Here is a 27390-nt window from a genome sequence, read left to right as displayed (position 1 = left end):
CTCCAGGACCGACTTTGCCCACCCTAATTTACAGAAACACTGAAGATGACCACATAAACCACACAACACTCGTCAATTTAATTCCATGCATCCTTTATTCCTTTACAACCAAGAAGTTGCTTCATTGCAACAGAACACAAATTTTTCTACCGCATTTCATTTTACAATAATCTTACTCTTACAGTACATTTAAGGCTTCTTTGATTTATTAAGATCTACACTAGCAGTGAAGTACCCATTGTTTCCATTATTAATGCATTCTATGATTCCAGTGTCAATAACAAGTAGTTTTTTTAAAATGTTTTTTTTTTTTTTTTTATTTTATTTTAAACATCATTTACTCAAAAAGATTTGTGTGAAACACAAATGTGTAAATTTATTAACAATTACCCAATACTTTATAAAAAGTCTGGTATCAAAACAATGCAGGGATAAAAACACATTAATTTGACAAAATTCCAAGATTAAAAAAAAAAAAAAAGAAAAATAAAACACACACAACCCCCACCCTCCCCAAAACACACAATAGAGTTATTTGAGGTGAGTGGAGGTCTGCAGCAAACGTGATATTTAACACCAAATTTTCATTTGTTAGATTTGCGGTGGGGCGGCACGTAGCATCGCGTGTTAGTGTTATCATTTTTGTTCCAAAACTGAATTAAAGAAGCCATTCGCCGAGTCCCGTCTAACGAAGCCAAGTACCTGAAGTGTCTTATCTGCTAGCGTAATTTCGAAAGCTGCAGAATGGCGGTTTACGAGCTCTCCGTAAACGCGGATGGAAGTTTCTCGTGGTTGTCGCGCGCCGCGTGTTCATTTTACCGTTTTGTCTTACTAACGGGTTTCATTGAGAAGGCCAGATTTAACACCACAGTACAGCATATAAAAACACATCTTAAAAAATTTGATACGAACCGTATAGAGTGCAAAGAAAAAAAAACAAAAAAAAAAAAACAGGTAACAAAAATAACGGAATGCCAAAGTCCCAACAAAAGATGTAAGGCAATTTGTAGTGTTAAAAATTAAAAAATTTACACATTTAATGTTTTTACCTTAAATCAGTATGTACACTATTAGACTTCTTGTAAAGACTTGAGCACCTAGCTTAAGAAATAAGTCGCACCTCGTAACCCACAGTCTGGGGAAACAAAAAAATCCCGTCTTTTATTCCGAGGCTGGACGGGCGCACACACAGACACCCACCCTTCTTTAAACATGCCTAGTTTCACTTAAATAAACCCTCGTCAACACAATTCTTTCCAGTTAGAATACCACAGATAGGAACGTCACAAACAGAACATTTTCCCTGGGTCCAAAAAAAGAAAAAAGGCTGAATGAATTACGGGGGGCACAGTTCATTCCATGGAGTAACTAAAAGGACAGCATACTAAGACTTGGTCAAGTTCTGTATGTCGTCTGTCCCCAAATTACCCGTTTAAAAAAAAAAAAAAAAAAAGGAATGCAAACCAAAAAAAAAAAAAAAAAGAAGGAAAGTCCGCATTGCTATTCACATGGCACCTAAATAAGTGCTAACATTTAGCTGGTATCCTTCAAGAAAACAACAAAAGAAAATCAAAAGGAAGAAGCAGCAGTTGTGCCTGAGGTGTATTATCAGAACCGAGTTTTCTGGGTACAAAACATAAAAGTGGTCATCACATTTTAGGATCACCCTTGGATTACAGAGGATGCCCTTCACAGATCGAGGCTATGAAGGCAAAATCAGATTAAGCCAATGTGCAAATACTGATCAGGTCATCCCTCCATGACAGAGTAGGTCGCCTGTCACCACATGCGCCATCGTACTCTTCAGGAGTTGGGCAGCTCAAACGATATGAACTGTTTTAGTCTTTCCAGGTACTGTGCATAGAGCTCTATGTCATTGTGTCCCGCGCCCTCCACCCAGAGGGGCTCCACTGCTCGAGGACATCGCTCATACATTGCCAGTCCGTGCGAGAAATCGATGACTTCATCTTCCGTACCGTGGATCACCAGCACTGGAGAGGCCACCTTCGAGATCTTATCGATGCTGAAAGACAAAAAGGGCAAAAAACCGATCATCAACTTTAGGAGAGCGTCCCCAAAAAAAAAAAACAAAATCTCTCTCTATTATAACAGACAATCTTGAGATGACACTATTGCCAAGAGATTTTCTCCACGACCCGCGAGACGAGACTATGGCCAAGAGATATTTTCAAGTCCCCGCCCTCCTCGCAACCATTTATGGTTAACGGCCCATGGCCGCTAGTGATGGGAACTCCGGCTCTTTTCAAAGCTTCGGCTCCCTTTAAAGAGCCGGCTCTTACGGCTCCCAAATGGCTCTTCGTTTAGTATCCCTTGGATGCTTATATTTTAGCCTAATTAAGCAATTATGAATGGTTTGTGTATAAGCAATTTCTTATTCATTGTTTTCAGACATTACCTATTTTTATGCATTTTTTCCATTACAAAAAATACACTGTTACTATTATTTAACATTTTAATAAAAACATTAAATGAACAACTTAACACAAAACCTCAGCAAACAAATAAAGGCCAATCTCAACAACACCACCACAACACAATGACTCTTTGAATAAAAGTTTTTAGGCCAGGAGCATACATGGGGTTTAAGGCCTGTACAAAAGTTGTAAATCCAATGTCCTCCACAATGGAAAATGGTTGAAAGTCGCTAGCTATCATTTTAGCCAGCTCCTCGTCGGCACTTATTTGTTTGTCTGGCGTCTTTTGTTTTGGAATAAATGTGCTTGTTTTGGTTTGAACTGAAGACCGCGTTATACCTGCAGTTTTCGGTAAGACAGTGGATGCTGCAGCAGAAGTACTTGTCTCTTTTCCAGGGTCGGTGGATGGCAGGAGAGAGGGCACGCTCTCCTCCAGTTGCACGGATGGGTGGCTGGATCTTATAGCCCATGTCTGTGCAGGTTTGTTGTTGACCCTGCTGCTCTAACGGAGATTTTCATATTACAAATTCTGCACTTAGCTTTGCAGCCAGATGCTGCTGCTTTTTCGGCTTTCACTCATTTCTTTACTCTTCTTTTTTTCTTCCCGATGCACTTGCATTTAAATCTGGCTCCTCGTCTATGGCGTTATTTCAGTGCCACTATTCTGAGCGCACGTAAAAAAATATTGCAAGTGCAAGTGTTGAATTTTGAGGAGAAATTTATTTTGAGCGAACAAAATTCATTGCTGCGTGCAAAAAATGTATTTCAGTGTTTGCACTTATCCATATACACACACACAATAGCACCCCTCTCGCTCAGTTTTTCATTGCGCTTGCTGCAATGTGTTGCTTGCGCTCACAACATTCTATGCTGCAAGCGCTCAACTTTCTGTACACCGTTATAAGTGTGCCACAAAACCAACCAATCACAGACTTGGTTTCAAAAATTCTGATTGGCTCTTACGGTCTCCAATCAGCTCGCTAGCTGCTGCATTCCGGAAACAGTCCGAAATGTAGCTAAATCCAGCTAAACTCAATTAAACCCCAATTTGCGGATAATATCTTTAATTATTTTATTTTAAAATATATTATTTAAGACTATCGTTGGTGTAGTATAATGTAGTTGCATTATACAACCATGCCAACTGACTCTCCAAATTATATTTGAGTAGCTCTCTTTTATGTCGTCGAATACTGAACAGCAGCTGATTGAAAACCGTAAGAGCCAATCAGAATTTTTGAAACCAAGTCTGTGATTGGTTGGTTTTGTGGCACACTTATAACGGTGTACAGAGAGTTGAGCGCTCGCAGCAGAGAATGTTGTGGCGCAAGCAACACATCGCGAGCAAGCGCAAATGAAAAAACTGAGCGAGAGGAGGTGTTATTGTGTGTGTGTATATGGATAAGCGCAAACACTGAAATACATTTTTTGCACGCAGCTTTGAATTTTGTTCACTCAAATTCAGCTTTATGCGCTCAAAATAAATTTCTCTTCAAAATGCAACACTTGCACTTGCAATCTTTTTACGTGCGCTCAATATTTTTTTACGTGTGCTCAGAATAGTGGCACTGAAATAACGCCATACTCGTCTGTCGCATCGACAGGTACAGTGTACCTGGCCTGTACCAACACTCGCCGTCTTCGGAGCATCTGCCCCCCTTCCTTCTTTCACATAGTGGTACGATCCTAGTCCGATGTGTCGTTTGTGAACAAGCAAATGTTCTGTGTGCCCATATAAATAAAGTCCCGTCCATGCCGAATGGATTTTTTTTTAGTAGAGCTGAGCAGGAGCGACTGAAGCTTCGGCTCTGCTCGACGGGCATCGTCTCCTCTCGTTCGCTTCAAAGCATCGGTTCTTAGAGCCGGCTCGTTCGCGAACGACACATCACTAATGGCCGCGGTCCTCTCGCCTCTCATTCGTGTGAATGCTTTAGTCAGACACGGTTCTTGCGCACTCAGCTCTTTAGAAACAGTTACGTTTTCCTCACTTTAAGTTCCCTATTAAAGAAGACGTATTATGTCCAAATCTTACTGAAGAATTTCAGCCCGAAGGGTTTTCAACAGCAGAAACGAGTACACGGGCAATCCTAGCACCGAGAAACGAAGTCAAACGAATTAACGCAAAAATTGTCGATCGGTTACACGGCAAATTGGTGAAATGCGTATCAATAGACTCTGCTGAAGCAGTTGGTGGTGATGGTGCGGAAGATGAAAACATCAACTTACAATATCACGAAGAATATCGACAACCGTTAACAGCGTCTGCTCTTCCACCAGCCAAATTACTGTTGAAAGAAGGGCGTATCGTAATGTTACTGCATAATTTATGTAGGAGTGATGGGCTATGCAATAGGACAGGATTAGTAGCATTGCTTCATTCCTTTCCTTAAACAGAAATGAAATGTGAAGTGAGTGAGCCAACTAAGACCAACTAAGTCAGGGCCTCAAACACCAACCGGTTGCTTAATTAGGTGCGGATTCTTGTCGTTAATTAAAACCCGTTCTTTAATTCCATGGCTTGGTGCTGCTCTCATTATGCAATGGCATACATTTCTGAAATTGTCCATTTTCTTTTTTCCAAGAGCACTGTTAAAAATGTTTTGGGGACCTGAGCAGACCAGCATCCTTGAGCCCATCATCTTTCTTTATTTTCAGATATTGTACGATGGACACACTTTGTTGGTCATGTTTTGGCTCATTTTGTATCTCATTATTGTTTGGCAACTAATTAAGGAAAAAAAAAACAAAAAAACAATTAAGGGATCTAATTCTTCGAGAGCAAGTTGATTAAAATGAATTCAAAAGAAGTTAATCAGGAGCAAAAACAGGTCACCAATTAAGAAAAAGGGTTAGAATGAAAACCTGCAACCACTGGGGTCCTCCAGGACCGGAGTTGGGGACCCCTGTATGAACCCTTTACGCTATCTCTTTAAGATGAATGCTCTGTTACCCTTCTTCCACAGGATCCATCTACCATCCTGGGTGGGACGCCCATCCATCCTTTGGTGCATCTACAACACACACATGCTAAAAAAGTGCTAAAATTTCATTTTCACAAGACTGTATAGGGTTAGGGGGAAACCTGCTTGCTGTTTAAGGGTTACAGCATAGATTCCCAGAAACAAAAACGGCTTCATATCCCGCTTTATATCTGACATTTCAATTTCATAAATCACTGACGCAAGGCTCAAAGGCCGTAAGAAAAACCTGTTAGCGCTTTTTTCTTCAAAAAGTGCAGCATGAAGTAGACACTTACATGACCACAGGAGCTTTGTTCGAGTGCCTTCACTATTTTTAAAAGCGCATTCTGGGGCCCGACCACTGCTTACAGGATGGTGGGATTGTTTTCAACCTGTTTGCTAGACATCTTGTTGTCCAATTGCCAAAAGCTGCACATCCGTCCCAATCCGAGGGGCACAGTGCCATCCAACAGGCCGAGAATGTTTCACTGTGTTAAATCAAACACTGGAAAAAAATAAATATTTATTTCACTGGGCACACTTTAGTGTTTATGTTTGCATAACTAATATGGTACATCACTTTTGCAGAAACTACTAGAAACACAGGTCCGTCAGTTATTTCATCCGTGCCCGTACTTAACTCTGCCCATTCCCATTTCGTTCAGGACTTGCACTGCGTTACAAAAACATTTCTCTGCCAGTGAAAACATCCACAAGGCAAAGGCACCACTTACTACCCACCCATTCAAGCCACTTAATATTCCAGCCACACTGCACTGCAGCCTCCAATTCTACGGAGACAAGAATCTCATTAAATTTTCATACAGTCGCACTGTAAACGCTTTACAAAGGCTAGCCTATGGAAATTCAGTTTTGCATTTCAGTTTGGTGTTATTTAGGGCCGTACAGCAAGAATGGGAGCACCGTAACAGACACGGGCCCACTGGATTGGTGGTGGTCACTGTGAAAGATCGGACCTCTGAACGAAAACAGATGGACTATGTGAGAAACCTACTTGGCTCAAGTTTCTAAAGTGTCCTCCATGATGTTTGGGACAAAGGCACGCTTCTTGATTTCTCCTTCTGCTCCACAGTTTCAAACTGAAAACCAAACACTTCAGATGGGACTAAAGTGCACACTGCAGATTTTCATTAAAGGGGTTCTGCATACATTTCGGTCACATCTTGACCCCTTGAACCACCCCATAATATTTGGGACACAGCAATGGCAGGTCAGTTAAAGCAGTCATCATATTTAGGACTTTGTCGCATGCATATCCCAGCATGCAATGGCTGCTTGAAGTGTGAGATTCATAGATGTCACCAGATCTTCACTGGTGATGCTCTGCCAAGCCTCGAATGGTGGCCATCTCCAGCTCCTGACTGTTTTTTTCATTCGGGCTTGTTCAGCATATGGTGGTCCTCCTCAATTGGACTGAAGTCGGGTGACTGGCTTGGCCACTCAAGAATTTGAATTTTCCTTAAACTCCTGTGTGGCCCATAAGCTTGTCATTGGATGAGCCGCCGTCAAGGAATTTGAAGGCACGGAGTGGAACTTGAGCAGATCAGATGTTTCTCTACACCTCAGAATTCATTGTGCTGCTGCCAGCAGTTCCATCACCAATGAAGAGAATTGTGCCAGGGCCTGTGGCAGCCATACATGTTCAAGCCATAACACCCCCCAGAACCGTGTTTGACAGATGAGGCGGTCTGCTTTGGATCTTGGGCTCTTCCGTTTGGTCTCCACACTTTGCTCTTATCACTTTGATGAGGTTCATCTTTGTCTTGATTGACCACAAGAACTTTTCCCAGAATTCTTCAGGCTCTTTGAAGTCCTTTTCACAAACTATGGTCTGGCCGTCCTGTTTCTGTACTTTGCATCTTGCAGTGTGGCCTCTGTGTTTCTATTCATGACGTCTTCCGCTTATAGTTGTCTCTGACACGTCCACATTTGCCCCCTGAAAACTGTGTCTGGTCTGTCAGACAGGCATTTGGGGGCTTTTTCTTGACCATAGTTGAGGATTCTTCCATCATCGGTAGTGGAGGTCTTCCTTGGCCTACCAGCCCCTTTGTGAATACTGAGCCCACCAGTGTGTTCTTTATTCTTCAGGATATTCCTGACAGTTGATTTCGGCCATCTTCTCGATGTCCCCAATGGTTTTCTTCTCGTTTTTCAGCCTCATAATGGCTTCTTTGACTTTCATTGGCTCAGCTCTTGTCCTCATGTTGAACAATGGCCACTCCAGTCTTCAAAGGGTAGAACTTGATGCAGCAATGAAGCCCACCTGAGGAATCACAAACACCAGTGACACTAACTGTCCCAAACCTTACGGTGCCCTGAACTGGATTTGGGGAGGAATGAGCAAACTCGACGCTCCATCTACTAATAAGGCAGCCTTACTTGAAATAATGTTGTGCATTTCAACCGAAAGAACAAAGTGGATCTGTTTGTATGGCTGAGGTATTTGCGCAATTCATAAATGAATAAGCTTGTTTTGTTTGATTTATCCTGCCAGTATTTTATCCGCGATTAACAAAACTGGGCCAAAACAAGTGGTTGTGTACCTCTGAAATGACTTGTCTTTCCTGATACTGCCGCACGGATGGCGAGTGACCAAAAGCCAAAGCCACCTGTCTGTGGGCTCCATACTCCAGTAAAAAATTAAGAATTGACGGACACAATGCATTTTCCACCTGAACAAGGCCACTTAAAATTCAAAGAAGATTTTATTGCAAAGGTAAGCAAAAAACCTGGTGTCCCTTCCAAAGATTTATTCCACATCCAGGCCGATGCTGCCAGCTTCTATCCCCTTGCTACTCTGTAATGGGATAAGCAGATTTGGGAAACACGTGGATAACCGAAGTACATTTACACAGTCAGTGACTTGTCAGGAGTGAATGAACATTCAACTTGGCTTAAGCGCATAAACAAACAGTTATGGATTACTCCAAGTATGGAGAACAATCTATAGGGCAGGACACTGCAACTCCCTTTGTGGTCCTGTATCATCAATACACCGAAATCGGGGTTCATTTTTATTAAATGATTTTATTTAACTTGATTCCTCTGTCTGTTCATCTGGGTCTAATCTTGCAACTGATTTTAAACTCCTGTTGGCAAAGTGAATTTCTTAAAATTCTGCAAACATGTTCGTTATCAATGACAATACAATAATCCGTCAAATCCGATGCAATACATACACATACATATACACATACATACATACATATATATATATACATATACACATACATACATACATATATATATATACATATACACATACATACATACATATATATATATACATATACACATACATACATACACATATATATATATATATATACATATACACATACATACATATATATATATATACATATACACATACATATATATATATACATATACACATACATACATACATATATATATATACATATACACATACATACATACATATATATACACATATACACATACATATAAATTTTCAACTTTTTAGTGTTGGGTTTGTTTTAGTATAATTTTGTAATCAATATTTTAACACTTTCTTTCATATTTCTATCTATTACTAGCGCCATCTATTGGTGAAATCTTGAACTATTCTTCATATGAAATTTTCATTTCTTAATTAACATGGATTGATCAATTAGTGAAACTGATTATTGACTCATGTATTGTCATCAGAAGTGAGTAAGTCATTTGGACAATAGGAAGTGGGTTAAATATCGATTACAAGATTTGTACCAGACAACAAACAGGTGAAGTTAAAAGAAGTGTGGTAATAATAAACACAAAATATATAAAAAATATTTTTTAAGTAAAACGATTTTATTGACTTTAGTTATAAATGCACTAAAAAGCAAAAAAATAAATTTTTCTTTAACCACAATTTTCGTGGTTGCATGTGACTAAATAAAATCATGGGGCACAAATAAATGAATTTATTCAATCAATTAATAGAATAGCTACTTTCATGATAAGATATATAAAAAAAAACATTGCGACTCCCCTCCTTGCTAAATAAGTTTCAAAAATTGATTAAATCAATTAATTTATGTGTGCCCCACAATTTTATTAACTGTCGTTTAAGAATTTTTTTTTTTTTTTAAATAAAAATCGTTTTATTTAAATTTTTTTTTTAATATATATTATTGTTTGCCGCATTTATCGCTCCAGGTATCAAGGCAGCAGTAAGAACATTTGGGGTGATCAATGTGGAAGGATGCAGAAGCAGGGCATTTTATTAATAACGGCCTAACAAACACTAATACCTTTACGAGTTCATAGCAATATGCATTTATGCAATCATACAATTGTAAACATATACCTATGTTGAACTGCAGTGGTCCGTCGTGAAACCGAAACATCTGGGGCACGGTCTCCTAGCAGCGTGAGCTAACAGGAGGACACCCAGTCATGGCGGCGCAGCACCCTCTGGTGACGTCAGCTGTGCTCTCCTTCAGGACACGGCACTAACACTCCACCCGTCCACAAGGCAAAAATCCCACTTCTGCCACCAAGTGTACTGCCATTGACCTGCACCTCGAAGTGTCTCCGTTTACAGATCTGCACCGCGATGAACTGCCGGAGGCAGTGCCAATCTACCAACTGAACTGCTTTGTGGTGCCAGTCCACGGCAATGCATTTTTGTGACAAGTTTGGGATGTGTGTTTTGATTAAAGAAAGGATGGGATTTTCTGGTATCTGAATTAGGCTCAGCCCTCGGTTATGTTTTGTCCTCTAAACCTAACCCCATAAAAAATTAAAATAAATAAAATAATAATAAAATGAAATAATAAAATTTTTTTTAATAAAATAAGATAATCTGCCACCTGCCATACTGAACTAAATTATTCGGGTTGGCGAATGCTTCAGTTTTTTTATTTATATCATTATCTCAAATCTGTGCTCTAACTATTAATATTATTATGTTCCATTCTGGAGGTGACAAACCCAGCCTGACTTGTGAGTGACGTTCACAGGATGAACGCCTTACCACACAGGCTCCCTAGCCTAAGTGCACTTATATTTGAGTTGTTTCATCTTTACAATAAGAGGCACTATTTCATACACTTATAAAGAGACTTGTTCTCGTAATCTAATGGAGCAGAGGCCATAATAAATAACATACAACCAACTGCAGCACCGTGTACCCAGCTGGTGACACGTCGATATATCAAAACCCTTCTTATAAATAAAAACACGACTCCCCGAGCATTAGAAATGCATTCAAGCACTGTATGCGGCAGCACGCTGGTTTCATTTCCTCATAAGGTTCAGTAAACTCAGACCTTCTTGCTGAATCCTTAAGATATTAAACTTGTGCCCAAGCCGACTTTAACTGACCAATCTGTATTTCAATCTGGCATAAACTGTAGCGGAAAGAAATAATAATAATAATAATATTAATTCCCTGTCCAGTACCGTTGGGCCAGATGTTCAAAGTTTCATTCAATGGAAGCAAACAAATCAAAAGTGGAATGCGTCTTTTACCGGTTTCATTTGTATCGACACATTTTATTTTTCTCCAAAGCCATCCCAGTAGGCCAGGCAGGTCCCTTAAACCTCATATCAGAAAACAAAACCAGCTGTGAGCTTTAATATTCTTAAACAGCCACCGCGTTAAATAGCTTAAAAGAAAATAAATACAACACACTGGATTAGAAATTCCTTCAGATTTATTTATAGTGTAAGTCCAAAACAAAGGAAGATTTATTGACCAAAGACATTCTTGGCACAAAATTAAAACCGGTTTTGTTTTTCCTAAGTATTTATGATCTTGCGATTCTGGATTTTTTTTTTTCTTTCTTTCCTTATTTCATCCATCCATCTATCCATTATCAAACCTGTTCAATCCAGTTCAGGATCCCAGCCTCGTTTCTTTTGCGTGTGTAACAAAGTTATTAACTGTGGGAAGACAGATTTGATCTAAAGATTTTAACGTCTATTAAAAACACGTTTTATATGAACCACCGACAGGTTTTTAATTTAAGACAACAGTTAATGACGTAGAATCGCGAGAGCTGAAGACAGTCAGGCTATTAAAAAAACAAGTGCCAGCCTGGAGAGTTAACTCTTATAAGAAGAGATTAGCATTTACTTCTCTAGAAGATCAGGGCTAAACGGTGTTTTCCTTCAAAAAGGAGGGCAAGCCCTGGACCATCTGTTAGGCAGCTGAAGAATAACGCAAAGGATTGGAAAAGAACTCTCCGGCTTACACCATTATGTCTCGCTGTTACGCTTACAAAGATGAAATTGCTAATCTGTTGTGGTTCTACTGTTCCAAACCAGCAGAGAGTACAACTGTGAGTTGATTTTGTCCGAGTACAAGGATAGGCTCACTTTGTAATATGGAGCATGTCACCTAATCAGCCTGCACTCCATAGGAAGGAAGGAAGGAAAGATGGATGGATGGCTAGATAGATGGATAGATAAAATAAATATTTATACTAGCTGTGTAAGCCCATGCTGTAAATGTCTGGGCTCCTAGAAACAATGAATTCTGGCACTTCAATCAAATCAGTTCTGCATTAGCAGTTAAGTGAGGTTCTCTTTCCTCGGCATTTTTTCGTTTTGCTGATGTGCTTGCCTCCATCGTCTATCAGCGGCTAATCGAGTCTCTCTCTCCTCAGAGGTTTCATTTTGCTAATGAGCTTGATTCGCTTGCATATTAGCAGCTAAGCGAGGTTCTCTTTCCTCGGCGGTTTCGTTTTGCCGATGTGCTTGCCTCTATCGTCTATCAGTGATTGGTGAGATTCGCTATCCTCGGAGGTTGCGTTTGGCCGATGTCTTCGCCTTGGCTTTGCATTCTTTCCTCAGCGGTTTTTCATTTTGCCGATGTGCTTGCCTCCATCGTCTATCAGCGGCTAATCGAGTCTCTCTCTCCTCAGAGGTTTCGTTTTGCTAATGAGCTCGATTCGCTTGCGTATTAGCAGCTAAGCGAGGTTCTCTTTCCTCTGCGGTTTTTCATTTTGCCGATGTGCTTTCCACAGAGGTTTCGTTTTGCCAATGCACTCGCTTTAATTATGTATTAGAGGCTAAGTGAGTTTCTCTTTTGTCGGCGGTTTCATTTTGGCAACAGAGTCGCTTTCTTTGACCATCAAGCTGTAGCGTCACACTTCCAGGCCGGACACACACACACACACACACACACACACATTTCCACGCGTAGATGTTTATATGCACTATCAGTGTAAGTCCGTGCTGTTAAAAGCCCGGGGTCCTAGAAACTACTGAAATCGTCAGAAAAAAAACTGAAATGTAGAGATGTCAGGAAATTGAAAGGAACTACTTTGGGCGTCTCTCTCCTAGGAGGTTTCGTTTTGCTGACGTGTTCACCTCACTTGTGTATTAGCGGCAGAAGAAAAAGTAAAAGGAATAACGTTTTGAAGACTTTAGCGGCTAAGCGACTTTGTCTTTCTTCTGAGGTTTCGTTTTTCTGTTTCCTTACCCCGACTCCACCTCTCACTTCTGGTCTCTGATGAAGGCATTCACCATATCGATATTGGGAGTGTGTGTGTGTGTGTGTGATGTCAATGGCTGCCCAGATTGAGCTTAGGTGGTTGGACTTGTTCTTCCCGCTTTAAACCTTTCAACCCAATTCATCATCTTTCCGTTGAGTCCTTCGGTTTTCATTTCCATATTGAGACAACTTCCTTCGGTGATTTTCGGCAGGTTTAACTCCATCTACCCAAAGAAATCTCACTATGGCACGTTGTTCAACGATGGTGGAATCCCACAGCGGAGCATCCATGTTCATTTGACCTTGGCTTCAACCAGACTAATGGCAGAGTGTTGCATTGTGTGTGTTCCAATTACCCATAAGCCATTGGGCATGTGTTGTGTCAGCTTCTCTCTGTTGCTGTTACCACGTAATGTTCAAATAGCCTTTACTTCCTGATTTACCTTTGCATACATAGTATGTGTATGTGAACACTTGCAATGAATATTGTAAATTGTCTTGGACAAATGAATCAGCAATCACATATAATATTAGTAAAAATAATTCAAATCAGACAAGACTACTATATTATTTCAAATATAGTCAGATAGGAATGTACAATAAATAAATTGCATGCAACGAGATGGTGCAGCAGGGCTACATAATAATAAGTATTTGTTTTATTGTCTGTCCAGAGTGTGTTTGGTTTTCATTGTCCCATTTGCTATGTTATATGCGTGTATCAGTAAATGTTGTCCCCCGTAAGTAAAAAGGGGAAGGATAAGGATGGGAGACCGCAACCCCAAGATGGAAATCACCTGTTGAATCCACCAGTTACATCTGGGACATTCTATATTTAAACGAGAGGAGCGAAAGGCAAAAGGGGAGAGGAGAGAGAGTGAGAAAAAAAAAAAAATCATTTACACATCCATATTTCAACTAATTTCCATTCATCGTACAAGTCCATTACTCGCTTCTTAAGGATCCGGATGATTGTTATGACTGCCAGCACCGAGAAACCCTGGGGTTTGGATACTTATCAGCCATTGTTGAGGACACTTACGGTGAGGTCGTTTTTTGTATTGTCGGAAGGAAACAAAATATCACATCTGCCAATATTCAACTATTACCGGACTTTATTAGCTTTCGGACTCATTTATCACTTTCATTTCAATTGCCGTGTATCATTCACCTGTGCTTGGGTTTCGTGTTTATTCGTTTATGACTTGGGGCAAGGAAGGGTTTCTGTAAATACAATTAATAATTATTCACTGGTGTCATTGGGATAGCGGTGGTTTGTGTGCACATCTATATTATTGAATATTCAGCTGTCCTCGTGTGTATTTATATTTATCACTGTCAATATATCCGTATTTAGTTTTACACTAGGCTGACCCGCCTTTTAAGTTGACCACTCCTTAAGGCAATTCAATATGTAGATCAATTTGATATTTTATACTAACTCATTAATTTGGTTATATTGCATTTGAGCTGTATTACTTTAATACTCGTAGTTTCTGTTATTTTTGTGATGAAATGTAAACTTTTTTTCTATATCGAGGTCGCCCTTTTGAACCCCCCTGATGTTTACTACGCAGTGAGGCATTTGTACTCCATCAACATTAATTATTTCCAGAGACATAATTTTATCTATTTTTCCAGCGCATCGCGCACAAAAGCAAGGGAACGATGGGAGCACCAGAACTCTGCTCAGATCATGTCGCTTCGTACCACAAGCTGCAAGTAGTAAGTCTGTGATAAGCGGAATACCGCTACGCTTTCCACTCACGGGACGGAAGGACAATCCTGACCACTTTTATATAGTAAGAAAGAAGAAGAAGAAGATATCGCACAGTCTGGAGTAGAAAATCATCTTTTACCTGGAAAAACGAAACTACAAATCCCATCGTGCATTGCAAAATGGACGGGGCGTGTGAAACTCCGCGCCTGCGTAGCACTCACGGGACGGAAGGACAATCCCGACCGCTTTTATATAGAAGGATATCTCTCAGCGGTTTGCTTGTTATTTCATCGTGTTGGGGAAAAATAGGACAATCTGTAAGGAGTACGGCTTGTTATCGTCTCGAGAGTCTTCAGGCTAGTCCAAGGAAATAGTCTTGGTAGTGTAGTGGCCGGTCTGGGTAAGGGGTCTGCCATTACAATGGAATCAGAAATTTAGAAACCTGCAATTGATTGGATTAGTTTATAATTTGCTGACCCGATTTTCACACAAATCCCAGGGGGCCATCTTAAAATTGACAGAGCACATGGTGTTTAAGGGATAGGGTTTGGCGATGGAAGGGGGCAACCGAAAAAACAGCGCCGTCACGGCTACTACAATTCCAATCAGGCAGCAGGAGTGTGCTGGGGATGGCTGGAGCTCTTTATGTTTATTAAGAAAGTCTTGAGAAATGTGTCACTCTATGAGAAACAATGAAATCATCGGTATTTGGCAAATCGTACAAATTCATCATGAATGAGTCCTCCTTCAGAGTAATGAGAATCGATTTACCATTAAGAAAGAAATCAAATTCTTTTGAGTTATTGGTGCTTAAGTCCACACAAAAGCCTATTAATTTTTTTTTTACTGTAAGCAATGATCACAAAATAGTCTTGGAGAATTACAATGGGCTCACAGGCTAATTTTAATTTGCAGATAACCAGTGACTGAATGTACTGTGTTATGAGATTGCAAATAATTGATTTTCAGAATTCGTACAATTTCAACACAGAGCACACAGAGGAGCATACTGTACATTCATACCTGCATATTTTATACACCAGGATACTAAATGGGAAGGATTTCTAAAGCAGGGTATGAACACGCTGGGGCAATTTACCCAACCCGAAGCCCAAGAGGGTGAGCGGCTAGACTTTTTCCAGCAATGTGGAACTGAAAAATGACTATTTAAGCAAACGAGGGCAGAAAGGAGCCACGTTATAAATGGATGCCAGCTGCTACTGGGGTGCTTCCTCTAGAACATGGGGACGCAGACAGAAGGTGGCACATTTGGCCCAAACGTCATGTTTTTCTTCAAACAGAGAACTACGGATCTAAAAATCGAGAGTGGTCTCCCCTAGACTTTCTCGTATACTTAGATATTGGAATGGAAATTTGAGGAGTAAAGTATAAGACGATGATTATATTTTTACCATTAACGGCGTGTGCAGTGAATCAACTTCACTTGAAGTTTTCGTACTCTTTCACCGTACGTTTAGCATTCGTTTGCTCAGAGGTTGATGCGCTTGTTGTCTCCTGAGCAGCTCTTCTTTTCTCCACCCTGGCGGTCCGCTTCTTCTCTTCTTTCATTGGCATCTTTTCATGTTAAAACTGACTAAGTCGGTGTTTGTGTTGCAATTACTTAGTACGTTTTCTTTCATTTTTCACTTAAGCTGGCACTTAAGTCTTCAATCTGCCTCAAGAATGATTTAAGATATGAAGAAGTAGGGGAAGTGACAGCGAAGGTGGTAGGGAATGAGAACGGCGCCCATACACATGCGCCGCACGGCCACCCTGCTGCCCAGAGTTGATTCTACAATTAAATAAAATAAAAATAAAAAGAGGAATAACCTTGGAGGTCAATCATCACCCTGAAAGCAGATAGTAGACGTCCCGTAGTATATGTGTACCAAATTTCAGGTCAATCAGTCAAACGATTTGCAAGCTACAGGTGATTTAAAATCCTGGACAGACAGACAAACGGACGGCCACGGTAGCGTATTATATACAAAGATATTATGTACATTAAAGAATCATCAACAACAAATCAAACCAAATTAATAATAAATTGAACAATTATTATAAAATTAAAGTTGAATAAATCGGACTTACCACTTCTGGTTAGCGGAAATAGCCCAAAAGTTGATAGAATCTATGTTTTGTACCCGATATTTGTATGCAAAATTTGGTTGACCGAAGTGAAAGTGAGCTCAAGTTATCATGTTTACACACACACACAATTCCAAAAATCTCAAAATTGAATTTTTGGTGGATTCCAATACTTTCCCGATACTTCGTATACGAGAAAGTCAGGGCGGCCGAAAACGTCAAGATTCATCAAAATCTCGAAACTGAATTTTTGGAGGATTCTAATACATTCCTATACTTCATATATGAGAAAGTCAGGGAAGTATAAAACATCGAGATTCAATCCAAATCTCGACATCTTTGGACGATTACAATACTTTCCCTATACTTTGTACACAAGAAAGTAAAAAGTTACCAAGTAGTGTAACACTTTGGGTTCAAAAATGGCTTTAGGGTGTGTAAACGTTCGACGAATGAGGACTGATGAGCTCTGCTGGGCTGCATTGCTTTGTCTCACCGACGTCATTCTTACACCTTTGGATGACGCGATGGAGGAGATATGCAATCTTCCCTTCACATAAATAATTTCAAACTGTACTCAGAATGTACCATTATATGCTACAATTACAGAATTAATCTTAAAAACAGAGGGCATGATGCCAGCGATTTCACACACTTGCAAGGTAAAATAAAAATTTGCCCCTCAGCAACTATTTCTTATTCATTCCTGCTTAAACATGTGGAATTTACTTCAGAGTCAGCCACCTTAACCTGAAGCACTTTAGTTCAGCGTGTGTAGAGGTGCATATTTAGTTACTGCTTGCTTGCCATCTTTATCATATGCAGTGAAGTCAGAAGGTATTCAGACCCCCTTTCACTTTCAGAAGAATTTATTATTCTGTAGTTTTAATTTTAAACAAATAAATGTATCCTTTTGGTCCATCCATCTACAGTCAATAACCAAAAGTCATGTCATTTTCTAACCCACTTAATCCTGCCCTGGGTGATTCAGGGGCTGGAGCCCATCCTAGCCTAGCATAGGGGGCAAGGCAGGAAAAAGCCCTGGACAGGGTGCCAGTCCATCATAGGCTGAATACACACACACACAATGAAGGACAGAATACAGACGGTGGTATCATCTACTCATCAAGCTGCTCAACTCAATGATTTTTTTTTAAACTTGCATAACCTGCTTGAGCCTTTACAATCGGGACGCAGAGCCCTACAGAGCACTGAACCTGCTTTACTTAAGGTAGCCAATGGCTTACTTATAACTGCAGATTCTGGGATGGCCGCTATTCTAGTTCTCCTTGACTTTTGATACAGTTAACCATAATGTTAACTGTCCAGACTTTCAGCTATTGGTATCTCTGGTGCCGCTCTTTCTTGGTTCACATCATACCTCAGTGATCGCCAGTATTACGTCTTCATTAGGGAATCCAAATCTACCACTACTTCGCTCACACAAGGTACCCCTCAAGTATCAGTTCTCGGTCCACTCCTCTTTAACATCTCTATGTTCCCATTAGGTGAGATTATTTGTCGGTGTGGTTTAAGCTTCCACTGCTATGCCGATGACATACAAATTTATCGTGCAACTTCAACATCTTCGCCTGTTGCACTGACTGACTGACTGCAATAGGGAAATTAATCACTGGATGACAGATAATTTTTTACGACTTAATCCTGATAAAACAGAAGTCTTATTAGTTGGTACCAAATCTGTCCTCTCTACCCTTTGTGGGCTAAAAATTGACGTTGCTGGGATCCTGGTTGAACCCTCAGCATCAGTCTGTAAGTCACCTTTGTTCAGCTTCTTACTTTTCAACCACACACTAGCTCAATAGTAGAGACAGCGTTTTTTCATCTCCATAACATTGCCTGAGGTTTGTTTTCTGCTTGCGCCCTGTGTTGGCTGGGATTGGCTCCAGCAGATCCCAGTGACCCTGTAGCTATGACATAGTGGGTTGGATAATGGATGGATAGATGGATGGATGGATGGATGTTTCCATTTTGTCATTATGGGTTATGGAGTGTATACTAATGAACAAACATGGTAAATGTATCCAACTTCCATTTAAATGTACATCACAATAATGTGTGCAGAAGTGAAGGGGTCTGAATACGCACACTGAATCCACTGCACTCGTCTCACCTCTCCATGATAAACAGAAAAAAAGAAAGGTGCTTGGATTCCTACACTTTATAATATTATCTGTCTAATCTAAAGATATTGTATTTAACACATTAAGATTCACTAGACAAATTTAGACTTTTTGTGACAACAACAGAAACGTACTGATTTTGTAAAATATAAAAATAATCACCGTACCATGGGTGACAGAGCCTTCTGCATTTCAGCTCCAGTCTTGTGGAAAGCTCTTCCTCAGAAACTCGGACAAGGCTAGTCGCTATCAGTTTTTAAAAATAGATGTAGGACTTATCTGCTTGCTAAATCCTTTATATAATCCATTTTGTTATCCTATTCTGGAATCTTTTATGCATTTTAAACTATTTTTGCTAAGCTTTGTCGCGCGTCCTTGGCCACCGAAAAGTGATAGATGGATGGATGGAGAGATGGATAGATGGATGGATGGATAGAGAGAGATAGAGAGACATAGAGAGACAGAGAGACATAGAGAGATAGAGAGACATAGAGAGATAGAGAGATAGAGAGATAGATAGATACTTTATTAATCCCAAGGGGAAATTCACATAATCCAGCAGCAGTATACGGATACAAAGAAACAATATTAAATTAAATAGTAATAAAAATAAAATTAATGTTAGCATTTACTCCCCCGTTAATAAAATGCTTTATTATTAACAACCCATGTCACAAGCCTGGGCAACCTTAAGTATAATAATTAACAAGATTAGAAAGACGGTTAAAAAAAAAAGGATATTTCAATAACAACAAACCTCATATTTTTAGTCTGACATTTAAGTCTCTTGTGCCAATGTAGCCTTCTAACCCAAGTTAACCTAGAAATTCAATCAGGGTGACATGAAAATAAAATATTTAGAATGTTTTCAAATGTTGCTGGCTACTAAACGATACTTGAACATCTTGTTTCAATTTGCATAATGAAAAAAAAAAATGTTGCATAATGATATTTAAGATATCTGTCGACAAATTACTAATTGTGTGTGTTCTTCCTCTCTATTCGGCATGCAAGGTTGCATCATAATGACAAATCAAACCAAGATGTGCCTCAAATAATCTGAAATGCAGCAACGTTAGAAAAATTCCTGACTATTTATGAAAGATGCTTTATTACCTATGCAGTGGATAGGACAGCTGGCCTCAACAGAGTAAAGAACCAAGCTGTTTAACCGAGAATTACAAATCGGAAAGATCTGCAATGGTGTGGGTGCCAGCCAGCCAGCCAGCCTGCCAGCCTGCCGGCCAGTGTCCCATCATCCTCATCTTTCAATAAGACTGAAGTGAGTTACATGGAGAACAATGAGAGTATGATATATGAGCTGTCACAAGATGGGAAACCGTGAAGCAAATATTAGTGACATAACCAAAAGGATTTCAAACCAGAAGGCCCAACTGCAACTGTGCGATGTAAGCAAGTCCTTTATTTAGAACAGATATTCTGACACAAACAGGCCATTCACCCCAATACAAATTTTGCCAGTCTTGGACCTAATTTCTCCAAAATAACATTAAGTCGAGTTCTGAAGGTCCCTAAAGTCCTACTTTCTACCACACGACTCAAACGGTGCGTGTGAAGAAAACCATCTTGGCGTTTGTGCGAAACGTACCCTGAATTTTCGCCCATTTTCTTCATTCTAAAGTAACAGTCTGGATCCACTGTTCTAATTCCTTTCATAATTTTAAAAATTTCAATTATGTCCATTTGCTTAAACTTGAAAGGTTCAACTCCTTCTGTCTTTCCTCATAATTTGTACCTGGCAGTCCTTGAATCAGCAGAGTCGCTTCTCTCTAGACGACTTCTGCTGCTGCTGGGTCTTTTAATTTTGTAGTTGTTGTGATGTAAGATTTTGCATATAACTTGATAAATGTTTTGTATGTCTTTATTTGTAATTTAGGTGAAGCAATGTAATTTAGTGTTACTTTGGTGAGAGGCATTCGTGTTTGCTCCCCCGTTTACGACTTTTCTTTGTAATTTTATGACAGGATTTGGGGGATGCGTCTTAAACCAGTTTGATGAGTATTTCTTTGCTAAAGTCTTTCTCTCATCCCCGACACAATGCCAGGTTAACTTAACATATGGTCTTGGGGGGTTGCAGGTGTTAAGATGTACTATTTCCCCCATTGACTGAGATAAGGCTGTTTGGATTGGCTGTAGGGGTAGGACAGAAAACCTATAAATTTGCTTGCTCAACCACATTCTCTCTCTCTTACTAACATCTGAAAGAAGCATCTCTCTTGCTAACCTGTGATGATGTAGAAGTATCTTTCTCTTGCTAACAACTGAAGAAGACCATCACACCATGAACTGAAGACAACATTTTGAACAGACATGAGGCTAAAAGCTGAGCACCAATGATGCCTTAACTAGAGACATTAAGTAACTACAAGTCTGTGTGCCACCTGAATTACACATCACCGTTTTATCAGGTTGTATGGTTGCCAATATTCAAATGTACTTTGCATTTTGTTATTATTTATGAATATTATCAGTAATACATTATTTTATGTGTAATTTAACTCCGCCTTGTCTTTTTACTACATCTAATTGCCTGAGGTTATAGATATAGAAGGGAAGTTGGGGATAAGGCATATACAATAATACCTTATAAATGGTGGTAAGTCTGTGAGATTAGGCATTCTAAGGCTACATATTAATAATACAATAGGGGAAAGTAGAGCAATATATACGAGGTGTGGCAGAAAAGTAATGAGACTGATTTTTTTTTTACCAAAGTTTTTATTTTTTTCAAACACCAATATTATCTCCTTCAAAGTAGTTCCCTTGGGCAGCTACACACCGATGGAGACGTTGTTCCCACTGTTGGTAGCAGCGCTGGAAGTCTTCAACCGGTATGGTCTTCAGCATGTCCGTTACACTCTTTTGGATGTTTTCTAAAGTCCCGAAATGACGTCCTTTGAGGACATTTTTCAGTTTAGGAAAAAGGAAAAAGTCACACGGACTGAGGTCTGGTGAATAAGGGGGCTGGGGAACCACAGGAATGCCTTTTGAGGTCAAAAATTCTGCTCAATTGTGAGGTTTTTCGGCACCATTTTGGCACAGACCTTTCGCATGTGCAAATGTTCAGTCAAAATTTGATGAACGGTAAATCTGTTCAAATTTAATTGTTCACTCAACATTCTTAATGTTAAACGACGGTCTGATCTCACAAGAGTGTTCACACGTTCGATGTTTTCATTGGTTTTCGAAGTTCAAGTCCTCCCTGAACGGTGTTCATCTTCAACGTGTTTTCTGCCTTCCAAAAATTATTTGTGCCAGCGAAAAACTTGAGCTCGGGATAAAGAATGTTCCCCATAGGAACACTTGCCGATTCTCCAAGCTTAACACAAAATTTAATGGCACAACGTTGCTCCAAATTCCGCTGTTCCATTTTGCGCGACGCACAACCAAAAACACAACTTCGCTAATAGCAGTCACAGAAATCACGTAGTTAACGGAAGGAGTTGAAACTCGCACTGAGCTATGGGAGGGTACTGATACACGTGCTCTATTAAGGACAACAGCGCAGCATTGCCAGATCGCTTGCAGTGTTGCCAGTCTCATTACTTTTCTGCCACACGTCGTATATTACTCTACCAAGATAAAACAGTAGCCCACAGACCAAAACGTTATGCAGTTCGGGTATGCGCTGCTTAACGTTGATGATTCGTTCTAAGAAATAAGGCATTCTGCAATTTGGAGGTTACACGATTACCAAGTAGTAGCAGTAAAACAGCGAGATTTGTTAGTCGCCCCAACGGGGTGACATGCCGAATCGCGATTGCCTCGCCGTGTTCACAGGTTCACAGCGCTACAGAAACACAAGCAGAACGCTGTTGCGCTATAACATTATAAATGTAGGTAAACCGGATTACTTGGCCACTGACCTGACCCTGGACCCTGCCTGATTGCTGTGTCTGTGCATAGGAGAGAGTGGCCGATCACACTACAATAAATAACCATGCTGTTCCCGTTTCAAATTTAACAAGGTTGGTTGTGCTAAAGTACTGATACTCAGCCTCGTGTTTTGGGGTGCAAGACAGGGACTGACGTGTCACAGCATTTAGTTAAATCATTACCCAATTTATTAACAAATTAGTGCATTATTGATCACGGTTTCCATGGAATTAGCATAGGCTAGGCTTAGCTTAAGTAGGCTACAAGTACACAGTACCCTTACAGGACTTCTAGTGACTTACGAATGATTCGACGTATAATCTGATATTCGGAACGTAACCAAATCCATCATAAGCACTGTACTAAACTAATAGCATTAAACATAATGTTAGTGGCAGCAAAAGATCAATAGTGTATGGTACTATTATTAGTAGGAAGAAATAACACCTTAAAATATACAAGTACAATATTTAAAATATTAACACGTGGTTTTGGAATTTACAATTCACTACTACATTAACGTAGCTAAATGGAGAGTGAGATCGACAGGCGGATCGGTGCGGCCTCTGCAGTGATGCGGGCTCTGCATCGGTCTGTCGTGGTGAAAAAGGAGCTGAGCCGCATGGCAAAGCTCTCAATTTACCAGTCGATCTACGTTCCTACCCTCACCTATGGTCATGAGCTATTGGTAGTGACTGAAAGAACAAGATCGCGAATACAAGCGGCCGAAATGAGTTTCCTCCGCAGGGTGTCTGGGCTTTCCCTTAAAGACAGGGCAAGAAGCTCAGTCATCCGAGAGGGGCTCAGAGTAGAGCATCGAGAGGAGTCAGATGAGGTGGCTCGGGCATCTGATCAGGATGCCTCCCTGGCACGTCTAATCGGGAGGAGGCCCCAGGGGAAGACCCAGGACACGCTGGAGGGACTGTGTCTCCCGGCTGGCCTGGGGACGCCTCGGGATTCCCCCGGGAAGGGCTAGAAGAAGTGGCCGGGGAGAGGGAAGTCTGGGCATCTCTGCTCAAGCTGCTGCCCCCGCGACCCGACCTCGGATAAGCGGAAGAGGATGGATGGAGAATGTAGTGAAAACGAAGTCCATTAGCAGAGGTCAATTATGGAACACTTTAAAAAACATTTAACTAGTTGCATATAAACAGTAAGCAGCATTAACACACAGGTAGCTTTCACATGTCACGGGTCTTTATGTAACAAATTGACCTTAAATATGAACTGTAATACCGACTCCATGAAGAAAAAAAAAATTCCTGACAACTTGAAGGAAAAATAAAACAAAAGAACCCTTTATATTTATGTACACTGCAAAGAATATAAACTTTAATAGACATATTAGTGTTCAGCTCCCAGCTCACTGTATTGGGAAATGCCAACCTGGCTTCTCATGTGCTTTTATCTTTTTTTACATCAACTCGGGATGCCAGCCTTCGTAACACATATTCTTATCCAGATTATTTATGTATATCTAAAATTGCAGCGGCTCTAGCATTGACGCCCTGGGGAACTCCAGTCATTCCGATAAGGTGCTTCCTGTGTTTAAGCCAAATCTGCACTCTCTACACACTACCCCCTGAACCCCTACTTGTTTTAGTCTGATGCCCAACCTTAACTCTCACATAGGACCTCATCGAATGCTTCAAAATAATAAACCGGTGCTTCAGTTATGAAAAAAGAAAAAAAAAAAACTATTATACTGTGCACAAAGCACAAGACCTCATCTTCCTTTTCAATTCCTCTCGCTCAAACAACTCAAACAGCAGCGTCTGTCGCTCTCCGCTATATGAAATGTGCGACACTATTACAATGTAATCATGGGAGCTTGTATCTTCTGACAGCTCATATGTAGTAAAAGACAGCAGGTTGTGAATTCCTGCATTAACCTATACTTAGGAAAGCTGTCTGTTCACATAAAGATAATAAAGTCATGAATAGCAAAATATCGACGAGGTTTGAACAAAATGTTCCGTTACAGGTGGCGAATCGGAGGCAAAGAGCTTTGCAGAGGTGTACAGAAAGGAGAAACCTGAGCCTGTCCCAGTTTATGCCAACGCAGAGAAAGGGAAAGTCACGTTCAAAGGCCGACGTCTCTCTCTCTCCTGTTCCACAATGAAAAATGAACGGTGAGGCAGAACAACATTTATTTCTGTAGCACATTTTCATACAAATGACGGAGCTTTACATAATGAAGAAAGAGAAAAAAAGACAAAATAAATAAGAAAATAGAATTAGGGAACACTAATTAACAGGGTAAAAGTAAGGTCCGATGGCCAGTGAGGACAAAAAAAAACAACTCCAGATGACTGGAGAAAAGAAAAAAAAAAATCTGCAGGGGTTCAGAGGGCACGAGACCACTCGACCTCCTCTAGGCATTCTACCTAACATCAATGACCTCACAATCAGTCCTCATTGTATTCAGGGTTCACATGGAAGAACTTGATGATGATGGTCATTCATGTAGACTTCTGGCCTGTAATCCATCAAAACTGGGGCATTACGGTGCTTTGATCAGGTAGTGGTGGCACAGATCGCCACCATAGAACACCGGAAAAATGTGTTTGCATTAAGACTTATATGAAAGATGGTAAAAGTAGAACAGAAATCCTCCAATTTTAAGAACTGTCCTTGATGATGATTTCATGGTGGTGCAGTGGTAGTGCTGCTGCCTCGCAGTAAGGAGACCTGGGTTCGCTTCCCAGGACCATCAATTTTACGTCTCATCCAAAGGAGGCTGCCATTTTTGCAGCACAGTGTCCCGGACTCAGACCACACAGACCACCGGGTAGATGCCCCCTACAGGCCTCACCCACACCTCTTCCAGCAACAACCCAAGCTTATTCCAGATGGTCTCCCATCCAAGTACTGGCTGGGCCCAAAGATGCTTATCTTCAGGTGGATCGCCCGTTCTCAAGTGCATGTGGTGTGGTCGCTGGCTTATACTTAATCAGTGGTACAGTCGTGGCCTTAACTTCTGAGAATGCCCCAAGTGTTGGTTTGCTACTTCAGTGTTTTTAGATCTTTTCGTCAGATGTTTCTCTGGTATACTGAAGTAGAATTACAAGCATTTCAGAAGTTTCAAAGACTTTTATCGACAATTCCATTACGTTTATGCAAAGAGTCCATATTTGCAGTGCTGGTCCTTCTTTCTTTTTCAAGATCTCTGCAATTCACTCTGGTATGCTGTCAGTCAACCTCTGGGCCAAATCCTGACTGATGGCAGCCCATTCTTGCAGAATCAATGCTTGGAGTTTGTCAGAACCTTCCTCTTCAGTGTCATCTCCAGGCAGAGGAGTAGCTTCAGTGACAGACTTTTGTCACTGACCTGCTCCACTGACAGACTGAGGAGATCGTTCTTCCCCCACAATATGCGACTCTTCAATTCCACCCGGGGGGGTAAACACTAACATTATTCAAAGTTATTGTCTGTTTTTACATGCATTTTTATTACTCTTTAATTTATTTTTTTTTTGTATCAGTATACTGCTGCTGGATTCTGTGAATTTCCCTTTAGGATTAATAAAGTATCTATCTATCTATCTATCTCTTGAGGATTGACCACAAGTTCTCAGTGGGGAGTTTTCTGGCCATGGACCCCAAAATTTCAAGGTTTTGTTTCCCGAGCCACTCAGTTCTCACTTTTTCCTTATGTCCCGGTGCTCCATCATGTTATTCACCAAACTGTTCTTGGATGGTGGGGAGAAGTTGCTCGTCGCAGGATGTTTTGGTCCCATTCTTTATTCATGGCTGTGTTGTTCTTAGGCAAAATGGTGAGTGAGCCCACAGCCTTGGCTGAGAAGCAACCCCACGTGATATGAATGGTCTCAGGTCTCTTTGCTATTGGCATGACACAGGATTAAATGGTAGCGCCGCTCGCCTTTCCTTTATTCAGAAAGGTGATTCATCAGAGAAAATGACTTTATCTCCAGCAGTCCCAGAATATCAGTCTGTCCTTGATGTTCGTCTTGGCTTCTTTGCTGCCCTTCTTCACACCTACCAGGCCAACCCAAAAGTCTTTGCCTCCCTCTGCCTGCTGTCATTCCTGAGTGAGCTCTGCCCTGGTGGTGCCCCCCGATCCCGAGCCATGAATAAAGAATGGGACCAAAACATCCACCGAGAGCAACTTCTCCCAATCATCCAAGAACAGTTTGGTGACCAACAGCACTGAGAGTATTTGGGGCTTCGACGCAGCAGTATCAACTATACAACAAACACACATGATGATGTCATTTTAACAGGTCCCAGCCTCCTTGATCCTTCATTGGATCAAACTGGTCTGCGCAGAGATGGATTGATGTCATTTTTAATCCATCCTTATCAAGAGACACACATACTTGTTTTATACCAAACGGTACAAAGATACGGCAGCCTTGCAGATCCTTATTAATGTTCGGTTAGGCCCAGCCACAAAATCTGTTATCTCCATATATGCCTAAGAAATTTAAAACCCAGCGAACATAGCAATGACTTGTAATTGTAGCAGTGGTCTGCTAAACACATGGGCATGTCTATTAAAAGATCATTGAAACTATTGGCATGTGAGGAGTGGACCACGGAGACGAGGAGTTCACAAAATGACTTCAGGCCCTTAGAGACATCAGGAAGGATATTTACAGCAAGCGATGAAAGCAGATACAGCTGAGAAGCCACAGTAAAGGAATCTGAAGCACTT

General features: G+C 40.6%; 1 protein-coding gene across 1 annotated transcript in view; it reads right to left on the bottom strand.

Moving 5' to 3' along the window:
* Positions 1–1471: 1471 nt before the first annotated feature.
* The window catches only part of abhd17c (abhydrolase domain containing 17C, depalmitoylase), a 73877-nt gene continuing 47958 nt past the window's right edge, over positions 1472–27390 (bottom strand). The window contains exon 3 of the mRNA XM_039772746.1: positions 1472–2023. Within this exon, the coding sequence (XP_039628680.1) occupies positions 1804–2023 (220 nt within the window). The 3' untranslated portion in view covers positions 1472–1803. The remainder of the gene's footprint in view (positions 2024–27390) is intronic.

The sequence above is a fragment of the Polypterus senegalus genome, chromosome 12 (genome assembly GCF_016835505.1).
Source record: "Polypterus senegalus isolate Bchr_013 chromosome 12, ASM1683550v1, whole genome shotgun sequence".
Classification (NCBI taxonomy): domain Eukaryota; kingdom Metazoa; phylum Chordata; class Cladistia; order Polypteriformes; family Polypteridae; genus Polypterus; species Polypterus senegalus.
The sequence above is the reverse complement of the archived record's forward strand: the minus strand, read 5'-3'. Positions and strand labels throughout refer to the sequence as shown.